Source organism: Sorex fumeus, unplaced genomic scaffold (genome assembly GCF_029834395.1).
Source record: "Sorex fumeus unplaced genomic scaffold, SorFum_2.1 ptg000039l, whole genome shotgun sequence".
Lineage (NCBI taxonomy): Eukaryota > Metazoa > Chordata > Mammalia > Eulipotyphla > Soricidae > Sorex > Sorex fumeus.
The window spans coordinates 15,324,977-15,343,974 of NW_026606096.1; the positions used below are offsets into that span (position 1 = coordinate 15,324,977).

General features: G+C 39.8%; 1 protein-coding gene across 1 annotated transcript; it reads right to left on the reverse strand.

Annotated features, from left to right (window-relative positions):
- Positions 1-9,814: 9,814 nt before the first annotated feature.
- LOC130028158 (tripartite motif-containing protein 75-like) lies at positions 9,815-11,227 on the reverse strand. The gene has a single exon (XM_056118867.1). The coding sequence runs from the start codon at positions 11,225-11,227 to the stop codon at positions 9,815-9,817; it is 1,413 nt and encodes a 470-aa protein (XP_055974842.1).
- Between the last annotated feature and the right edge of the window lie 7,771 nt (positions 11,228-18,998).

Genomic DNA, 18,998 nt, shown 5'->3' on the forward strand with positions numbered 1-18,998 from the left:
TCTAATTTATAACAAGGGATAAACCCTATCCAATCCTATGGGTATTTGTTTGTTTGTTATGTTTATGATTTGGGGGCCACATCCATGGCTGCTCAAGGGTAGCTCTGCACTCGAGAGTCACTCCTAGCAGTATACTGGGGACTATTTGGGATGCTGAGGATCAAACCCAGGTTGCCCCATGTCCCTCTTTTCTGGTTTATTCATTTTTTGTTGGGGTGGGGGCACATCTGCTGGTGATCAGGATTTACTCCTATCTCTGCACTCAGAGACCACTCCTAGCAGGCTCAGGGAACCAGATGGTTGCTGGGGAACAAACCCACATCCAACATGCATGGCAAACCCTCAATCATAAATATTTTTGTGACCACCCCTGTTTGGGGTCTTTTGTTTGTTTGGTTGGTTGGTTGGTTTTTTGCTTTTTGGGTCATACCCAGCTATGCTCAGGGTTTACTCCCTGCTCTGCACTCAGAAAATAGCACTCCTAGCAATGCTCAGGGACCCTTTGGATGCCCAGGATCGAACCCTGTGGGAGCTTTCAAGGCATGCTGTTCTATCATTCCGGCCCCTAAAAAAGAATATTCTAAGATAAAAGTGGTTGTTTGTTTTTAAACCCAAAAGCATAGACAACTGTGGCCAAAACAAGAATTTCTCTATTAGACTAAGTTCATCTTCTGGGCAACTGTTTTTCTTTACTATCAACTATTAGTATAAGAAATAGGAATAACTAGCCATATTAATTATTTCTATTAGTAAATACTTAGTTCTCTCCTATGCTATATTTTGAGGGTTTAGCCCACAGCCATATATAATATATTTTACAAAATAATTTCTTCATAAACTTTGAAATCTTATGGGATTAACTTATTCTTTTTTGTCTGAATGTTGGTCCACCATAAATAATAAAAATCTCCAATTAAACAAATCTTGAAATCATGCTTGACCATGCTCTAAACATAGATTAACATGTATAAACATAAAATAGATGTTCTTTATTATTGGAGCAACTGACCAATGTGAAGGAAATACCAAAGCCTTCATTTGGTTTGAAGACCACTGTTTGTTATTACCTGCTCTTAAATTTTTTATAAAGTAAATGCTACTGTATTTTAATGGATTTATTATACTATCGCCACCCTTTTAACATGACGATCCTTACTACACTTAGGTCTTTCTTATTTGAGGAAAAAAGATATAGAGAAGAAGATAGGGGGGAAAATCAATTTGTTTTAAAATAATACATAAAAGAAAACATGGACAGGGAAGGTACCTAAATAAATAGCAATGTGTGTTTTGCATGCTGGAAACCTAAGTTTGACCCCGGAACTATATAATTCTCCAAGTACCACAAGAAAAACCCCAGAGCAAGAGTAGAACTAAACACTTCTAGGTGTGGTCCTAAAACAAAAACAAACAAAATAGGAGCTGGAGCGATAGCATGGAGGGTAGGGCATTTGCCTTCCATGGAGCCAAACCGGATTTGTTTCATAGCATCCCATATGGTCCCCTAAGCACTGCCAGGAATAATTCCTGAATGCATGAGTCAGGAGTACCCAACCCCTCTGCATCGCCAGGCATGACCCAAAAAGCATAAATAAATAAATAAATAAATAAATAAATAAATAAGAGTAATTATACTCTGTGCTCTTGCTTTATCAATCTTAGAGCTGCAAAGAATTGAAATTTAAGGATGAGTCATTTTGTTCCGTCTTCTTCCCTTTTTAATATTTAGAGCAACAGTGCTCAGACACAGCCTCTGGCTGCACTTAAAGCAGCAATTTTGGAGCACCTGGGCCTGCAGAAGTGAGCAGGAAGACGATCTACAAGGAGCTCTTCCAGTATGAGGCACCAGGTATGCTTCTACATCCTGTACTTCCAAAGTTTCAATGAGTTACTGTCATTAGACTACACAAATCACTATTAACACCGAGTTCTGTTATTTCTTTTTCTTAATTTTATTTTCCCTCCCAAGCAATTCTCAAGAGGGCACATCTGCAACTCTCAGCCAACCATGTTCAATGCAAGGGCCCAAGTATATTGATGCGATGCTGTTTGGGCCTTGCAGTTCACCCTGCCTGTGCTCAGGGAGGGATACCCAAGACAGTGTCTGGTGATGTTTAAGTGGCAAAGTGGTTCAGGGGATAGAACCAAGTGCATTACCACCATACAATGTCCCTGCTCCAGTCCACTCCTATTCCCACCTTGCTCCAACATTATTTAAGCACTGTGATTTATAACATGTTCATGAATTCAATATTAATGCTTGAAACTTGTTACAGGCATTCAATATTACAACATGAATCTCACTATTACTGTCTTCAAGTTCCCAAGCACCCCTTAAGCCTGCTTCCATGGCAGACCCACAATAATTCATTTTATACTCCTTGGTACGATTAAACGACTAATGGAATGATTAAAAAAATACTTCAGTAAAGAAAATTTGCAAAAGTTATTGTATTTCACATTGGAACATTAATTATTTTTTCTGAGGGATTACTAAACTGTGGTTGCAAGTTAAGCCTTCTGGGTTAAGTTGAGATTAGTCGAGATTAGTTGGCTTCTACATTCCAATCCAGTCCGATGTGTAGAGTTTGGAGGTGTCACTTCAGAAAATCTGTAAGATTTAACTGGACAGTTTGACCGAGGCACGGCAGCAGCTCTTGTTGTGTGAGTGCAGCTGTTGGGGCTTTGGTGAGGCCGGAACAGAGACTGCTCCCTTCAGCCTACTGCTATTTTTAAGCAGTAATTTGACAACAACACATTTCTGAAGAGGAAAGAAATCTGATTAGATTGATAATAGTTCACTAAGAGAAGAATTGTCATGTTTTACAGGGGAATTTTCTCAAAGGTGGACAACTGTCAGTTTCCTTTGCGAATTCAAATTAGAAGAGAGAAATCAAAGAAAATGACGCTGGCACACTAAAGAATGCCAAACTACCTAAATATAGTAGTTACAATCTAACAGCTACACATCACATGTATTTAAACTTTAGCTGGATATTGGAGTTTCTATCAAGCACTGTTAAATATTTTGGGCACTATTTAAGTTAAGCATGTCACATGACAATGTTTGGAAGATTTGATAAGTCTAAGTCTCAAACCTGAAGATCTTGGTTTCAGCTGCATAGCTATATGATCATACTGTTTTTTAAAGATGCAATATATATATACAATTTATATATCTATGTGTATACATATGCACATACATGTACACATATAGGAAGGCTAGCATAAATGCAAAGATCTAGGCAAAAAATTGTAATTTTAAGATTATCATCTTATACTCTATACACAAATTTCCTGCCAATATAAACATACACAGCAGTAGGGCATTTGCCTTGCACACAGCCAACATGGCCCGACCCGAGTTCGATTCCTCCGCCCCTCTTGGAGAGCCCGGCAAGCTACCGAGAGTATCTCACCCACACAGCAGAGCCTGGCAAGCTACCCATGACGTATTCGATGTGCCAAACACAGTAACAACAAAGTCTCCAATGGAGACATTACTGGGCCCACTCGAGCAAATCGATGAACAACGGAAGGACAGTGACAATGACATAAACACAATTACTATCAACAAATACAAATAAACTGCATGAGTCCAAGCATCTGCATCATTGACCATCAACACACTTAGTAGCTTATGTTATGGTCTGTGTTCTCCATTTTACAAATGTAGAAAGGAATTGTAACTACTCTCCCAATGGCAGACTTCAAATTTAGATTTTTAAAGACTGAGTCCTATTGTGAGAACCACTTGATTTCTACAGAGTTGAACTGAGATGGCCCATGTCAGAGGCCAAATTCACTACAAAAAGTCAACTGTTGTCTGAATATCATTATTGGTGAAGAACAGATTCCCCAGGGTTCCAAAGCCAGATGGCATGGTTTTTATTTCTGTATTGTTCCACTGAAATTTACCTCTGAGTGCAGCAGAATATTTCTGTCTGGGTTCTGTGTGATGAATAAGATTATGAAGTAGTGGTGTAAATATATATATTTCATAATATATATTATGTATTCCATAATACATATACATATATTCCATAATATATATATTATGGAATACTGTGCAACTGCAAGGAACAATAACATCATGCAATTTGCTGCAACCTGCTTGGAACTGAGAGATATCATATTGAATGAAGAAAACCAGAAGACAAAAGACAAACTCAGGATCAGGATGATCTCACGTAGATATGGTATTACTAGGTGAGGAAATGTATTGTAGTAAAGGGGGCCTCCCTAGATCGCCCTTGACCTCCAGGAGAAAGGGGAAGGAAAGCAATCAAGGGGGAAATAAGAGAACAGGAAGTAATGGGTGAACAGACATAGGGGCTTCAGTGATACTGGGGATATAGGAGAGTAATACTGTCACATATCCATAAGACATACTCAACAACACTGAAAATATGAGCTCTAATCTAATTTGTGTTCTATGTGTTTGAATTTCATTACAAAACTGGAATTTTATAATGTGCCTGTCAAGGTGACAGGCAGGGATAGGGCAGTGACTGAGAGTGGTGAGGAAATATGGGAACACTGGCAGAGGGAAGTTGACACTGGTGGTGGGATTGGGATTGGAATTTCATGTGCCTAAAATTTCAATAACTTTGTAAATTGCAGTTCTTTAATAAAAATAAAAATATTTTTATAGGAAAAAATATTTTCCAGAGGCAGAGGAGGACTGATATCTAAACAGATGTTTAGAAGTGACATCTGCAATTGTTTGTTCATTGAAGCACTCTTTACAATAGCCAGAATCTGGAAAAAACCTGAGTGCCCGAGAACAGATTACTGGTTAAAGAAACTTTAGTACATTTACACAGTGGAGTACTATGTAGCTGTTAGAAAAGACGAAGTCATGAAATTTACATACAAGTGGTACTACATGGAAAATATCATGTTAAGCAAAATGACTCAGAAAGAAAGGGATAGACATAGAAAGATTGCATTCATCTGGAGAACATAAAGTAACAAAATAGGAGACTAACACCCAAGAATGGCTGAGATTAGTACCAGGAATTTAATCCATGGCTTGGAGGCCAACCACACATGCTAGGGGGAATGGGAGCTCAGATAGAGAAGGGAACACCAAACAAAGGTGTTGGGAGGATCCTCCCAGGATGGGAGAAGCATGCTGAAAGTAGACTATAGACCAAACATGATTGTCACCCATTGACTCTTTTGCAAACCACAACACCCAATAAGAGAGAGAGAACAAAACGGAATGCCCTGCCACAGAGGAAGGGTGGGATGGGGAGGATGGGGGGTGGGAGGGATACTGGGATCCGTGGTGGTGGGAAATGGGCACTGGTGGAGGGATGGGTATTTGATCATTGTATAATTGAAACCCAAGCACAAAAATGTGTAAGTCTGCAACTGTACCTCATGATGTCTCACTATTAAAAATTAAAAAACAAAACAAAACAGATGTTTAAATCTTTCTGTGTCTCTGTGTTGAGCATGTCAAGCAATATAAAAAATTATATTGCTGTTAGAGAACCAGGCAGAGGAAAGGAGTCAATTTAAGTCTCAAAATCCAGTGACTTCAATATATTCTCAATGATCATAGTGCTAAGCTCCCTCCATTCATTTTGAGTCTGGATATCGGAAGTCAAATGAACATTTCAATATTAAAACTGATTTCTCGATTTTGAGTCATGTCAGAATAAAGCTGGGTAAAGGTCTTGTCAGATATTATATTGACATTATTAGTGTGTGACAAGCAGGTAATTAATAGGACAACTTCCGCTAAATAAACCTACGACTCTGCTCAAGTTCTGTGAAGGAAGCCGAGTATCTGAACACTACAATTTGTATTGAGTGTGAATTGTTCAATGTCTACTTTTAAAATCTTAGTGTGAAGTAGCAAACAATGAGTTAAAGCTATAACTATCGTGTATATACATCATATGATTAACAGAAATTCTCAGAAATATCTCCACACATCACAATCTTCTTTGGCTGTACTCAATAATATGTCAGAATTTATGTTCTATGGGTTTGAATTTCTCTTAAGATCCCATATGACCAGAAACAGGAATCTATAAAAACATCTACCTGTGTCACTAAAGTTACCTTAGAGCTGAGGAAAAAAGTGAGCATTAACACTCTTGGGAAGGGAAGCTTGAGAACCAAATATCCAATAATTTTGAAGATAGCATGTTACAGGGGAATCAGGGATAGCAAACTGCTCAGAAGATATGAGGTGGTGTGAGAATTCTACAATTTCTCTATGAACTTTTGTTGGATAACTTTAGTTTTTGTTCCTCCCAAAGGGAGTTTAGGCTTAATAAATTACTCCCATCATAGTGTCTCCCCCCTCTCGGAGAGCCTGGCAAGCTACCGAGAGTATTCGATATGCCAGACACAGTAACAACAAAGTCTCCAATGGAGACGTTACTGGGCCCGCTCGAGCAAATCGACGATCAACGGGAGGGCCTTTACCTTATAGTGTCTCCAAGGCATACCCAATTCCATCAGACACTTCTAATCCTCTGTGTTTCTCTTTTTTCCTTATCTGTTATATTGTTTTTCTCTTTCCTTTATGCCCTTTGCATAGCTTATTTTAGAGCAATGTCCTTTTGGTATAGATTCAGGAAAATAGTTAATGCTAACATGTGGATTAATTGACTCCAGATAATATTTACTCCTGGACATCCATAATATTTTCTTGAGCATCAGTTGCCCCTACTTTCAAACACCCCCAAAAGGAGGTCCCGGTGAGGGACTTAGATGGACCCAGGGAAAGCCATAAGCTACTCTAGTAGACATCAAAAAGGAACTTACTCAGCACTGTAAGAAGTACAAGTTAAGAGCATGATCATGGAATAAACTCTGTCATGACCCCAAAAGAAGTAACTGAATAAGGACCCTGATAGGGTTAGGAAAGACTAACATGGCCTGAGGCCTGTAGTCTGAGATGAATAGTGAGATGTCCCCAGGTAAAGACACCCTTTAAGCTTAATATATCTCTTACTGTGTTCATATAAAATGACTAGAAATATCAGTATCTAATATGATTGTTTAAATGAATTACTAGCTAAGGAAAGAAGACAATATGCCTCTAGATGGAATCCCACCCTTGAGCAGATCTAATAATCTAGAGTGTTAATACCCCAGATAAGATTTTATCCCTGAGTATTCTCCTAGAAGAACTTCCCCTGAAGGAAGAGCTTTACATCTGTTTATTGTTATGATAATGTTCAACCACAACTTTGTGTACCCCCATCCTTCACGATTTCTATATAACCAATGCCTTGAGACTTGAATAAATGGTCACTGATTACCAGTCTCTAAGCAGACTGTGGACCTTTCTTTTGTTCACTCATTCCTTTGTTCATCTTTTGCTGTTTGTTTCTGTCAGCTGGCTTGGAGAGGCAGTTATCAGCCACCAAATGCACCCATCCTTGAACGAACTAGCCTTGAGTGAAGAAATGCTGTTCTTTTGACATGTGTTCCCTAGGTCTTGGAAAGGAGTAAATTAACTTCTCTACAAGTTCACTTGAACATCTTTCCTAATGGACTCAACTGCTAATAGTATCATATTTATGGGTCAGACCATTCTGGTTGACCCGCAATCCTGGAATATGGGTGGGGAATCAGGGGTCTGGGGAATTAGTTGTTCCTACTCTTTCCAGGCAGCCTGAATGCCCAGGTGCACCAAATGGCAGAATGCAGCATCCCTCATCACTTTCTCCTCAGAGGACACTTTAGTTCCCAAAAGCAATGTACTGTTTGAAAAACTACAACAGAATCACAATGTTTCCTTGAAGAACATTTCACCGTTATAAAAAATCAACTCAGAAATGTTTTGATATCTTTTTGAAAGGACGAATAATCACTATGCATCTAAGTGGATCATAGCTTCCAATCTCCGAGGGGGGGGGGGGGGGACCATAAGTGTGTTTCTTCCCAAGCATAGTGACATAGTGAACCAGATTCGTGCGTAGTGAACATGTTACACATGTGTTGAATGAACACATGAATGAGCATATAGCCATGAATGGGATGCCATGTAAAGGTTGCACATGTTAATGGGGAAAAATGGCAGATCTAAAGCCTAAAGGTGGAGATTTCTACCAGTTAGGTAGTAGCCCAAAACTAGTACAGTGAAATAGAGGTTCTAGAATCATAAAATAGCCAAAAGATAAAAGTAGGACTTAAAGAAGCTCTTATGCTTAGGTCCTCCAAAGGAAACAAATCACATTACTATTTTTTTTTGCTTTTGGGGTCACAACCAACAATGCTCAGGGGTTACTACTACTGGCTCTGGACCCATGAATTACTTCTGGCAGTGTTCAGGGGATCACATGGGATGTCCAGTATCAAACCCTGATCAACCATGTGCAAGACAAATGCCCTACCCCCTGTACTATTGCTCAGGCCCCTCATGCTAACAAGGAAATCTATTTATTCTCTTGATTTTTGCACAGGCATGAGGTAGGCCCTCTCCCCATTTCTCCAACACCTCTGTAAATATCCCACGATAATGAGTAATGAAAAAGTCCATGGTTCCATGGTTCTACTGAAACCATATTTATATCTGGTTATTGTTACTGTGGAAGTTAAGAACTAGCTTGGGACTCAGAAAAAAAGGCATGGGTCTAAACTGGAAATATTTCTCTTACTTTTAAATTGCCTGAGAAGGAAGGAACTATCACAAACTCTTGCATCTGCCCCCTTGAAATGAGATAAGGCATTCTTCAGGGTCTGTGGACTTGGGGTTGTCAACACATAATGAAAGATATTCCTATCATTGTTCAGAAAACTAAATATAGTTTCCAAGGCTCCTAGGAGACAAGAAGCCAATATGCTTGCCTCTACCTGAAAAGACTATATTCATCCATCAAAGTCTTTCCCTTAATTATTTGAACATAGTCCACAGAGGTCAGTGTCTCCCCTCCCAAATCATGAAAAAATGACCAAGATGATGTTACTATAATTGTCCTTTTATCAGCCATCAAGTATGGATAATTGTGGTTTAGTAAGAGGACTTTATTAGAAAGATGTGTACATCCCAAAACTCAATCATGAGCAAGAATGAAAAATAAAGGGAATCATCTCCGAGCCCAGTATAATGAAGATGAAATAAACATTTCTACATATTAAAATTTTTATTAAAAGTTTATTAAAATTATATAAAATCTTATTAAAAAGTTAATCAAGATGTCAAATGAATGATGGGCAAGCATGGTTGAGTACATATAACAAATTTATACAATTTTCTATAAAACATACAGAGAATGGCAGATATAAACATCATCTTGGTGATATATTCAGTGTATGGAAGATGAAACTGATCAGAGAGAAAGTATCCAAGATACAATCTCTACTAACCAATTATATGCAGACAAGGGTGTGGGTGTTCTCATTACACAAAGATCTTTGTAAGACTTCCTCCTTATCTACTCAAAACACACCAAAAAAATGATTCACTGCCAATGCTCCTTCAGCAAGGATTGTCACATGCTGGATGGATTGTCACATCTTTCAAATTGCAAGCCTTGGGACAGTATTCTACCATTTCCATCTGGAGTGATCAATCTCAGAAGGCTGTGGTACTAACTTTCACAAAGCCTTCAGTAGTTATTTGCTACAGACCGAGAATAAAATCAATACTTAAATCTGCCAATTACGGGAATGTCATCAAACTGAAAACAAGATGATAACATTTAAAAGAAATTAAAAGGGAAGATTCTATTTGAGTGTTTTAAGTCAAATTTGAATTTTGTAAATTTGTTGTTTTTCATCAATGATCAAACAATATTCCACTTGCTGTCCAAAAATTACTGGGTGAAAAATGATGCAAAGTTCATTCTGTAGAATCTCTTATCGCAGACACTATAAGAGGGATAGAATCCTGGCCGACTCGAAAATATGGCTTTAGTACATCAGAAAACCTCTCCAGTAAAGAATGGATGTGAGACCCATCTCTGGCATCATAAAAGGAAATCTGGCCCAACTCATAGTCCAGGTAAATGCCAATCTCTGTGGGTTTATCCTTCAAAGAGAGAAGGACAGGTACAGAGCCTCCAGCTAGGTAGTTGCCATCCTGCAGCTGGACCGTCCAGGATCTGTTCTGAACCGATAGGGGTGGCTGCCCTTTCCCAGCAGGGGGGTCTGTGCACACCCCCACGGCCCACTCAGACTTGTTGCCCACCTGCACCTGCCAGTAATGTCGGCCAGAACGGTATCCTTCAGAGCCCAGAACTGCTACATCATCAGGGCATCGCTCTGGTTCTCCCTCAACTTTTGTCCTATTCCTCAGATAGACCACAGACTTTCTGTCTTCAGATATATGCAGACTGGGGTGTGTTTTTTGGGGATCCAGAGTCACTTCTTCTTGGAATTTCTGGATGATTTTCTCGAGCTCTGAGCACAGCGGAGGAAGACAGCAGCCTTCCGGTCTCCAATGAACAGTCCACACAGATGGGAACTCCAAGGCGTTATATTTGTGCTGGAGGCTCTTGACATCCCTCAGCATGCTTCCTTCAGACGTAACCTTCTTCTCTGCCACTTCACTGAGCAGGCCGTTGAGGGTGTCAATATATCCAGAAATTGCAGTGAAGTTGGTAGTGAGTTTCTGTTGAATACTTTTGTCTTCTTTATCCAACTTGAATAACGTTCTCTCTTGTTCGTGTTCTACAAACAGGTTCAGTTCAGAAAATTCAGAGGCTAATTGAAGTTTCTCATTTTCCACTTGCTCACTTAGTTCTAGAAGGTTTTTGTTTCGCGTGATCAGAAGCTTCTGCATCCCTGCCAGCCGCTTCTTCAAGGGCTTGATGTACCCTCTGAGCCTCTGTCTGTGATGAGCCACTGCCTCGGCCACGGACCTGACGTGGTGGCCCTGGTGGGCAGGGCCCTGGGCGCACAGGGGACATACCAGCTTCTGGTCATCCTCGCAGAAGAGGCTCATCCCCTGCCTGTGCTCCTCACACCTGCACTCCTCTTCCTGTGTCATCTTGCTACTCTTGGAGCTGTGGAGGAGCTTGGCCAGGTCCACCAGCCTGCTCAGCTGGGGGTTGGCACTGAAGTGTATCTCCTCGTGTGGATATCGGCAGACAGGGCAAGGGAATGTTCCCCGCTGATACATCCATGAAAAATGGATGCATGAGGCACAAAAGTTGTGCCCGCAGTTGATGGTTAAAGGGTTTTTGAAATATTCCAGGCAGACAGGACAGATGATCTCCACCTGTAGTGTGGTCAGGACGGAGGATGCTGCCATCTTCAGGTGTGGAAAGGTTAGCCTCCCAGAACTCTCAGCTGTTGGAAATAAGTCACACACTCAGACCTCTGTCCCATGACCAATATCTCTCACAGACAGCTACTCTATAACAATTTTTCAAGTCTCTAGCCTCCAGATCAGGGCTTGGGGCCCAGCACATCTCCAGCAGATTAGCCAATTACGTGTGTTTGGAGATGTGAAGAGAAATGAAGTGGAGCAATCATCTGCAAGGACTAGAATGAATCAATTCATTTCTGAGAATGAGAAGACATTTCTGCCTATAAGAGGGGACAGCATCTTTCCAGTGTCCCTGCTCACTACCACTTTTAAGACAACCACTGGGGGCTGGAGCAATAGCACAGCAGGTAGGACATTTGGCTTGCATGCAGCTGACCCAGGTTCGATTCCCAGCATCCCATATGGTCCTCCAAGCACCACAAGGAGTAATTCCTGAATGAATGAGCCAGGAGGAATCCCTGTGCATTTCTGGGTGTGACCAATCCAAAAAGCAAAGAAAAAAAAAGACAAACACTGATTCTCCACTCTGGCACCATCCTCCAACTCCAGCCACTGGGACTGTGTGAGATTGTTCTAGAATCACTATTCTCTGAGCAAAGGAAAATGACTTACTTCGAGTGTCTGGAACTGGAGCCAAGGAAGGAGCTTCCTGAAAAGTCAAAGAGAAAATGGATACCACTTAGAGAGATGTACATTAATATGCAAAATAGTACCTTTCACACTCCAACCCCATCTCTGCCACCATCTCTGCCACTTAGCAACACCTGGATGCCACTCACCCAGGCTGGTGACCCTGATCTGCTCAGGTTCTTGTGTTTGGTCTTCAGGTGAATACCCCAGGGGTCTTCTGTAGCCTGTCAGCTACTCATTTTAGTGTGCTCTTCCTGCGAGCGAGATATTTATCTACTGTCAAGTGGGTGGAGCTTTGGGGCTCACCCAGCAAAGATTAGAGGGACAAAGAAAGGGACAAAGAAAGGGCGTGAGCTGGTTGGATGTTCAAATGTGACGGGCGTGGATCAGGGTTTCCCTAAGTAAGTAGGTCCGGGTACACCTCGCTGTTTGGAACCCCTGGCACTGCCACGAAATGTGTGATCTCCAACGCATGGGTGGGAGCACCTCCAGTAAAGAGTCTGACTCCCTGAGAAGAATTCCAACTAAAGATGCCTGAGTACCAGATACAGTGAGGTCTGTGAGGGGACGGGACTCTCAGCTACAACCAGAACATGTGTGAGCACAACTAAAAAAATTAATAAACACAGGAATTCTTCAAAGAAGGGGGCGGGGAGAAGCAAGAAACTAAGGCTGATTTTTTTAATAAACAATTTTAAGTTCCTTTTCATTTTCCATGAAAATTTCACTGACATCTAACTGGAATCAAGCATTGTGTTTTAAAAAATTGTTTTTTAAACCTCATATTCACATGTGCAATGCTGCCCCTCTTCGGTCCGCCCACAACATCTCACTTTATGCCCTCTCCTGAACTAATTTGTGGCCTTGCAGGTAATCTTCGAGAATAAAATAATAATAATAATAATAATATTAATAATAATAAAATCTGTGTCAATTCCTGGTGTTAAATCTTTCCTCTCAGTGTTACATCTGGATGTTTTCACCCGAAGACCTGATCACTACAGCTGTGAAAGAGCAGGCTGGAGGGACAGAGGGATGGGAAGTGACCTTGAGATAATGGTGGAGTGGAGAGATCCTGTTACTTTGCTGCTGGCATGTTGTAACAACACTACAAGCATAAAAAAAAAATGTAAGGTGGTGGAGAGGTCTTGGGTACATTGAAACTGATGGCGGTAAAAGTCCAGTTATTTTGTGTATCAAAATATAACACAATTTTACCCTCATTACCTAAACTAAAATTATAATAGTTTTTAAAAAAGCTTTAAAAAAGAAGAAAGAAAACAAGAAGTCATCTAGCTATCCTTTGTCTCCTTGCAGGGACCCTGTGATTGAGGTCACAAGACAGAAGGAGTTCTATTTTTGGTGGGGAATGTAGCAGTGCTCTCTATTTTTCTTAGCAAATTTAAGTTTACATTGTATCTTCTAATCTTGTTTTCACTTCTTCCATACCCTTTCCCAACTGCTTGATTATCTTAGTTTTGTAATCCAAGGCAAGAGTTTGTCATCATTCTGCTTTATTTGCTTGTTTGATTAATCACCTACCACCTATCACCTCTGACATTATCTGGTATTTGCTTTCCCTCTTATTTCATCTAAGTTCCCTCCCGTTCCATCAAAATTTCAGCAAACTTCAAGATTTCATCTTTTTATTGCTGTGTAATATTCCATTACACATATATGTCACAGCATTTTTATCTGTCATTGGGTGTTTGAATTGTTTCCATATCCTAGTTCTTGTACTTTGTACAAGCGTCTTCTCCGGCCCACATTGTATTTTAGATGAAACAGAACCAGATGTGTCTTGCAAAACCATGGCATGAATCAGAAAAACTCTTGGAGATTTTCTAATCAGATTCACTTTTATTTTATTTTATTTTATTTTTATTTATTTATTTATTTATTTATTTTGCTTTTTAGGTCACACCCGGCAATGCACAGGGGTTACTTCTGGCTCTGCGCTCAGGAATTACCCCTGGCGGTGCTCAGGGGACCATATGGGATGCTGGGAATTGAACCCGGGTCGGCCGCGTGCAAGGCAAACGCCCTACCCGCTGTGCTATTGCTCCAGCCCCTCAGATTCACTTTTAGGCCATAAGCATTGTCTTCTTGCAGGACCGCAAAAGACACCCTGTGTATTTGACGTATATCTCAGCCCACCCCATTTTTTTTTTTTTTGGTGCATGTGTGGGAACAAAAATTAAGAATTTTCGTTTGAGATTGATTTTTCTCATGTGTTATGTTCACGAAAGTAACTTAGATAGCTTTTGAAAAAAATATTAAGTGACTGTGAATTTCAAAGTTATTCATGTTTCAGTTTCAGGCATACAATATCCTAGCACCAATCTCTTTACTACTGTCCACTTCCCTCTATTAAAAATGTCCCCAATTCTCCTCCCGACCTCCAGTCTGCCTCTATGACAGGCACTTTAACTAGAACTTTTAGGCATTGTGATTGGCATGACTCTTTCTGATAGGGTTTCATGCTTAACACTTTCCCATCCCTCAGCACTCGCTCCCTCCTCCAGAGTGGTCACTTCCCCCACCATTGTCACAGTGTCCTCTTCCCTGCCCTATCCCCCTTGCCCCAAAGTGGCAAACTTCCTACTGAAGACTAGCTCTCATGTTCTTCATTTTTATTGCTTTTGCACATTTATTCTTTACCAACTGTTTTTTAATGGTCCACATATGAGGGAGATCATTTGTTATCAGTGTCTCTCTCTCACACTAACTTTACTCAGCATAAATACTCTCTAGATTCATCAGTGAACAGCGAATTGCATGATTTCATCTTTTCTTATGCCCAAGTAATATCCCATTGTGTATATGCACCACAATTTCTTTATCCAATCATCTGTTTTTTGACATTTGGGTTGTTTCCAGATTTGGGCTATGGTGAATAGTGCTACGATGAACATAGAAGTGCAAATGTCTTTTCTACATTGTGCTTTTGACCCCTTAGGGCATATTCCAAGATATGGAATTGCTGAGTTAAATAGGAGCTTAATTCCTGTTTTGCTGAATAATGTTCATTTTGATTTCTAGAATTTTGATGAGGAATATAGAAATAGAATAATGTTTTGATATTTTAAAATAAGGATAAAATTAATAATATATTAGTAATATATTAATAATGATATGTTTTATTTATTAAAATATTAAAATTATACCTTTTAAGTAATTTCTCACGCAATATTTATGCAAAAATTATATACACATTTTATTAAAATTAAATTAATACATATATGATATATATACTCTACAGAGCAATATATAATAAGATATTCATCAGCTCATTTGTCATCACTGAATATAGGACCCCCCCTTCATTCCACTGTGAGTGGTGACTAAAAATTAAAATATATAAAATATAGTATATATTTTTGTAAATCTGTTTATTTATTTTATATTAAGGTATTTAATTTTTAACACTCTAGTTTCTAAAAAAATAATTTAAAATAAAATTATAAATACATTTTTAAATCAAATAGCTTTATAAGTGCTTTATATCTGAAAAACACCACCAGCCCCTCAGACAGTAAAATCAATAAATGATGTTTAGAAACAAAATCATCCAAGGTAGTCTAGACATATAATTCACGGTCACGGTCCTCCCGTTGTTCATCGATTTGCTCGAGTGGGCCCAGTAACGTCTCCTTTGTGAGACTTTGTTGTTACTATGTTTGACATATCGAATACATCACAGGTAGCTTGCTAGGCTTTGCCCTGCGGGCCCGATACTCTCAGTAGCTTGCCGGGCTCTCCAAGAGAGGCAGAGGAATCGAACTCGGGTCAGCCATGTTGGCTGCATGCAAGGCAAACGCCCTACCCGCTATGCTATCACTCCAGCCCAGACATATAATTATCCTTACTAAATGGTTCATGAATCACACAGTCATAGCTGGCATATAGAAGGAACTTCAAGCAATGGGTTTTTGGTTTTTGTTTGTTTTTGTTAGTTTGGTTTTTGCTTTTGGGGTCACACCCGGGGATGCACAGGGGTTATGCCTGGCTCTGCACTCAGGAATTACTCCTAGAGGTGCTTGGGGGACCATATGAGATGCCAGGATCAAACCCAGGTCAGCCTTGTGCAAGGCAAATGCCCCACCCGCTGTGCTATAGCCCCAACCTCAAGCAATGGTTTTTGTAGGCACAAATGAGGCAGAACGGGAAGACCAATAGCAAAAGAAGAGATAATAGAGAAGAACACTTTCCTAGAGTGGATCAGCAGTTTTCATAGACATTTGATTAAAAAGGCTACTAGGATCATTGGTGGTTGAGAATGGGCACTGGTAGAGGGATGGGTATTTGATCATTGTATAACTGAAACCCAAGCATGAAAGTTTGTAAGTCTATAACTGTACCTCATGGTGTTTCACTAATAAAAAAAAAAATTCCAGACCACAGAGAGGCTGAAACCATTTGTCCTAGGTGGTAGGTAAAGTGAAACTAACTTCACTCAGTTGAGTTTAGTTTGTGCTCTTTGTTTCTGTTTAACAGTGGGACTAAGATTTTACAAGAAATGCAGCAATGTACTTGTTGAAATGCTATTTACTGGAGCCCTGTGGTAAATAATACTCCAGATAAATTATATTCTTCAAGATAAGTCACTAAATCAGAATGGGTTGGTGTTGGTGACTACTGGCATGTTGAAAACCAAAACAAACAAACAAACAAAAAACAATCCAGTAAGAGAAAGTGTTTTTTGAGAACTTTTGTGACTGTCAAAACTAAGAACAGAAACTAAAAATAAAGCAACAATACAACATTTGTATGAAAGCTATTCCTTTATTCAAATATAATAGACAAAACAAGACAAATACAAAGAAGTTTGTCATATTTTTAGAAATGTCTATTTTGGAAGGAAAAAATTTTGATGAAACAATTGTAGCTGGAAACTTTTCTAGTCTGACAACAGCTCTGATCTTAATACGATCCAAAAAGCTCACAGAGTCCTAAACTAAATAAACTCAAACAGATAGACACAACATTAAAAAAAAATGGCAAGAGCCCAGGATAAAGATACAATTCTAAGAACAGTAAGATTCACCAAAAATCACTCATAAGCAGTCCCCATAAAAAAAATTGTGACATATCTTTCAAATTAAATATTGCAAAACTGAAGGGAATGGCATGATATACCTAATACAGTAAATGAAACAGAATCCAAATAAGAATAATTCATCTGGCTAGGTTATCATTCACATTCCATAAGTCAACACAAAACTTCATTCACAAACACTATCTGAAGGAGTTCTTGTTTGCCTCCAACTGGGACTGGCCCACATCCAACCTGAGAATGTGAACCCTTAGCTCTCTCCTCTCCAAAGAATTTTGTGTTTTAAGGTCACAAAATACTGAGAACACTTCATATCAATCTATATAGAAAGAAAACTTCACACTCAGTAACAGATATTCACCAAATAAAAATCATCAAAATATGTAAAATAACTATTTAAAAGTGCAGACCACGAGCACTGTCTATGCTCCCCCAAGCTTGCCCAGGAGTAATCCTTAAGCACCAATCCTTGAGCAGCTCCTAATTACACCCTTAATGGAGATGGTACCAGAAGAGACAAAAAAAAATATTGGATGTTAGAACATTTCTCACATTATAGAGAGAAATCTGACACAACTCATAGTCCAGGACTATAACAAGACTAAGTAAAAGAAAGAGAAGGATCAGATTTCTCAGGAACATAGTCACCTTTCTTCAGCTAAAGTATTAGTGCCTGTCCAGACTTGTTACTGCTGGAAAGGATTCCACTGTGGAACCTCCTAGGAAGCCTCAAAGAGGGGTGATTGCTTACGTGTGTGGAATTACTCACATGCTGCAGGTAGGTAGATATGGAGCAGGGGTTAGATAAGGAACACTGATCATGGGTTTTCTGTCAGTAAATAAGTTGCTTGGGGCTGGAGCGATAGCACAGCGGGTAGGGCATTTGCCTTTTTCGCCACTGACCCGGGTTCAATTCCCAGCATCCCATATGGTCCCCCAAGCATCGCCAGGAGTAATTCCTGAGTGAAGAACCAGGAGTAACCCCTGAGCATCGCCGGGTGTGACCCAGAAAGAAGAAGAAGAAGAAGAAGAAGAAGAAGAAGAAGAAGAAGAAGAAGAAGAAGAAGAAGAAGAAGAAGAAGAAGAAGAAGTTGCTTGCCCGCCGTTACTGAAGATATCTAGAAATAGAAAAGCTGAACCTCTTCAATACACAAATAATGAGGTTTTTGGTGTTGGAGAAAAAAAATGTTTCATGATCTTGGAGCTACACTACATCTATATGGGTGCAATTGTGTGATTATTTATCTAAGATCCCTCTCTGTTAGGTAAAGGTAAAGGTAAAGGCCCTCCCGTTGATCGTCGATTTGCTCGAGCGGGCCCAGTAACGTCTCCATTGGAGACTTTGTTGTTACTGTGTCTGGCATATCCAATACTCTCGGTAGCTTGCCGGGCTCTCCGAGAGGGGCAGAGGAATCGAACTCGGGTCGGCCATGTTGCCGCTTGTAAGGCGAACGCCCTACCGCTGTGCTATCGCTCCAGCCCCTCTCTGTTAAAGTTATTGAAATACTTGGAATGAAATCCTGGGATGACTCACCTAGATGATTAGAATCAAAATAATCTCAGTGAAAACGTATCAGGACTTTCATAGGGAGATGGCAAGTGATTGGTCATGTAGTAGAAATATTAGAAAAGAGTGATTCTGGAAATTCGTTATCCTACTCTCTTGTATATCTGTTTGAATATCTCTAAAATGAAATTTTTAAGTTCAATGTGATAGTATAGTTATTGGTGTGCTTGTTTTACATGCAGCCAACTCAGGTACAATTCCCAGTAGTACAATCATTCACCAATAAGCAGTGATCTCTGAGCACAAAGCCAGGAGTAAGCCCTGAACACTATGATATGTGCCCCCACCACCACCACCAAAAAAGAAAAAATGAATGGTTGAAAATAAGGTAAAGGTAAAGGTAAAGGCCCTCCCGTTGATCGTCGATTTGCTCGAGCGGGCCCAGTAACGTCTCCATTGGAGACTTTGTTGTTACTGTGTCTGGCATATGGAATACTCTCGGTAGCTTGCCGGGCTCTCCGGAGTTGAAAATAAGTATGTTCATTTTTCTTAGTGCTCAG

Coding starts and splice junctions, on each gene's coding strand:
- LOC130028158 (XM_056118867.1), bottom strand. CDS start 11,227: ATGGCAGCATCCTCCGTCCTGACCACACTACAGGTGGAGATCATCTGT.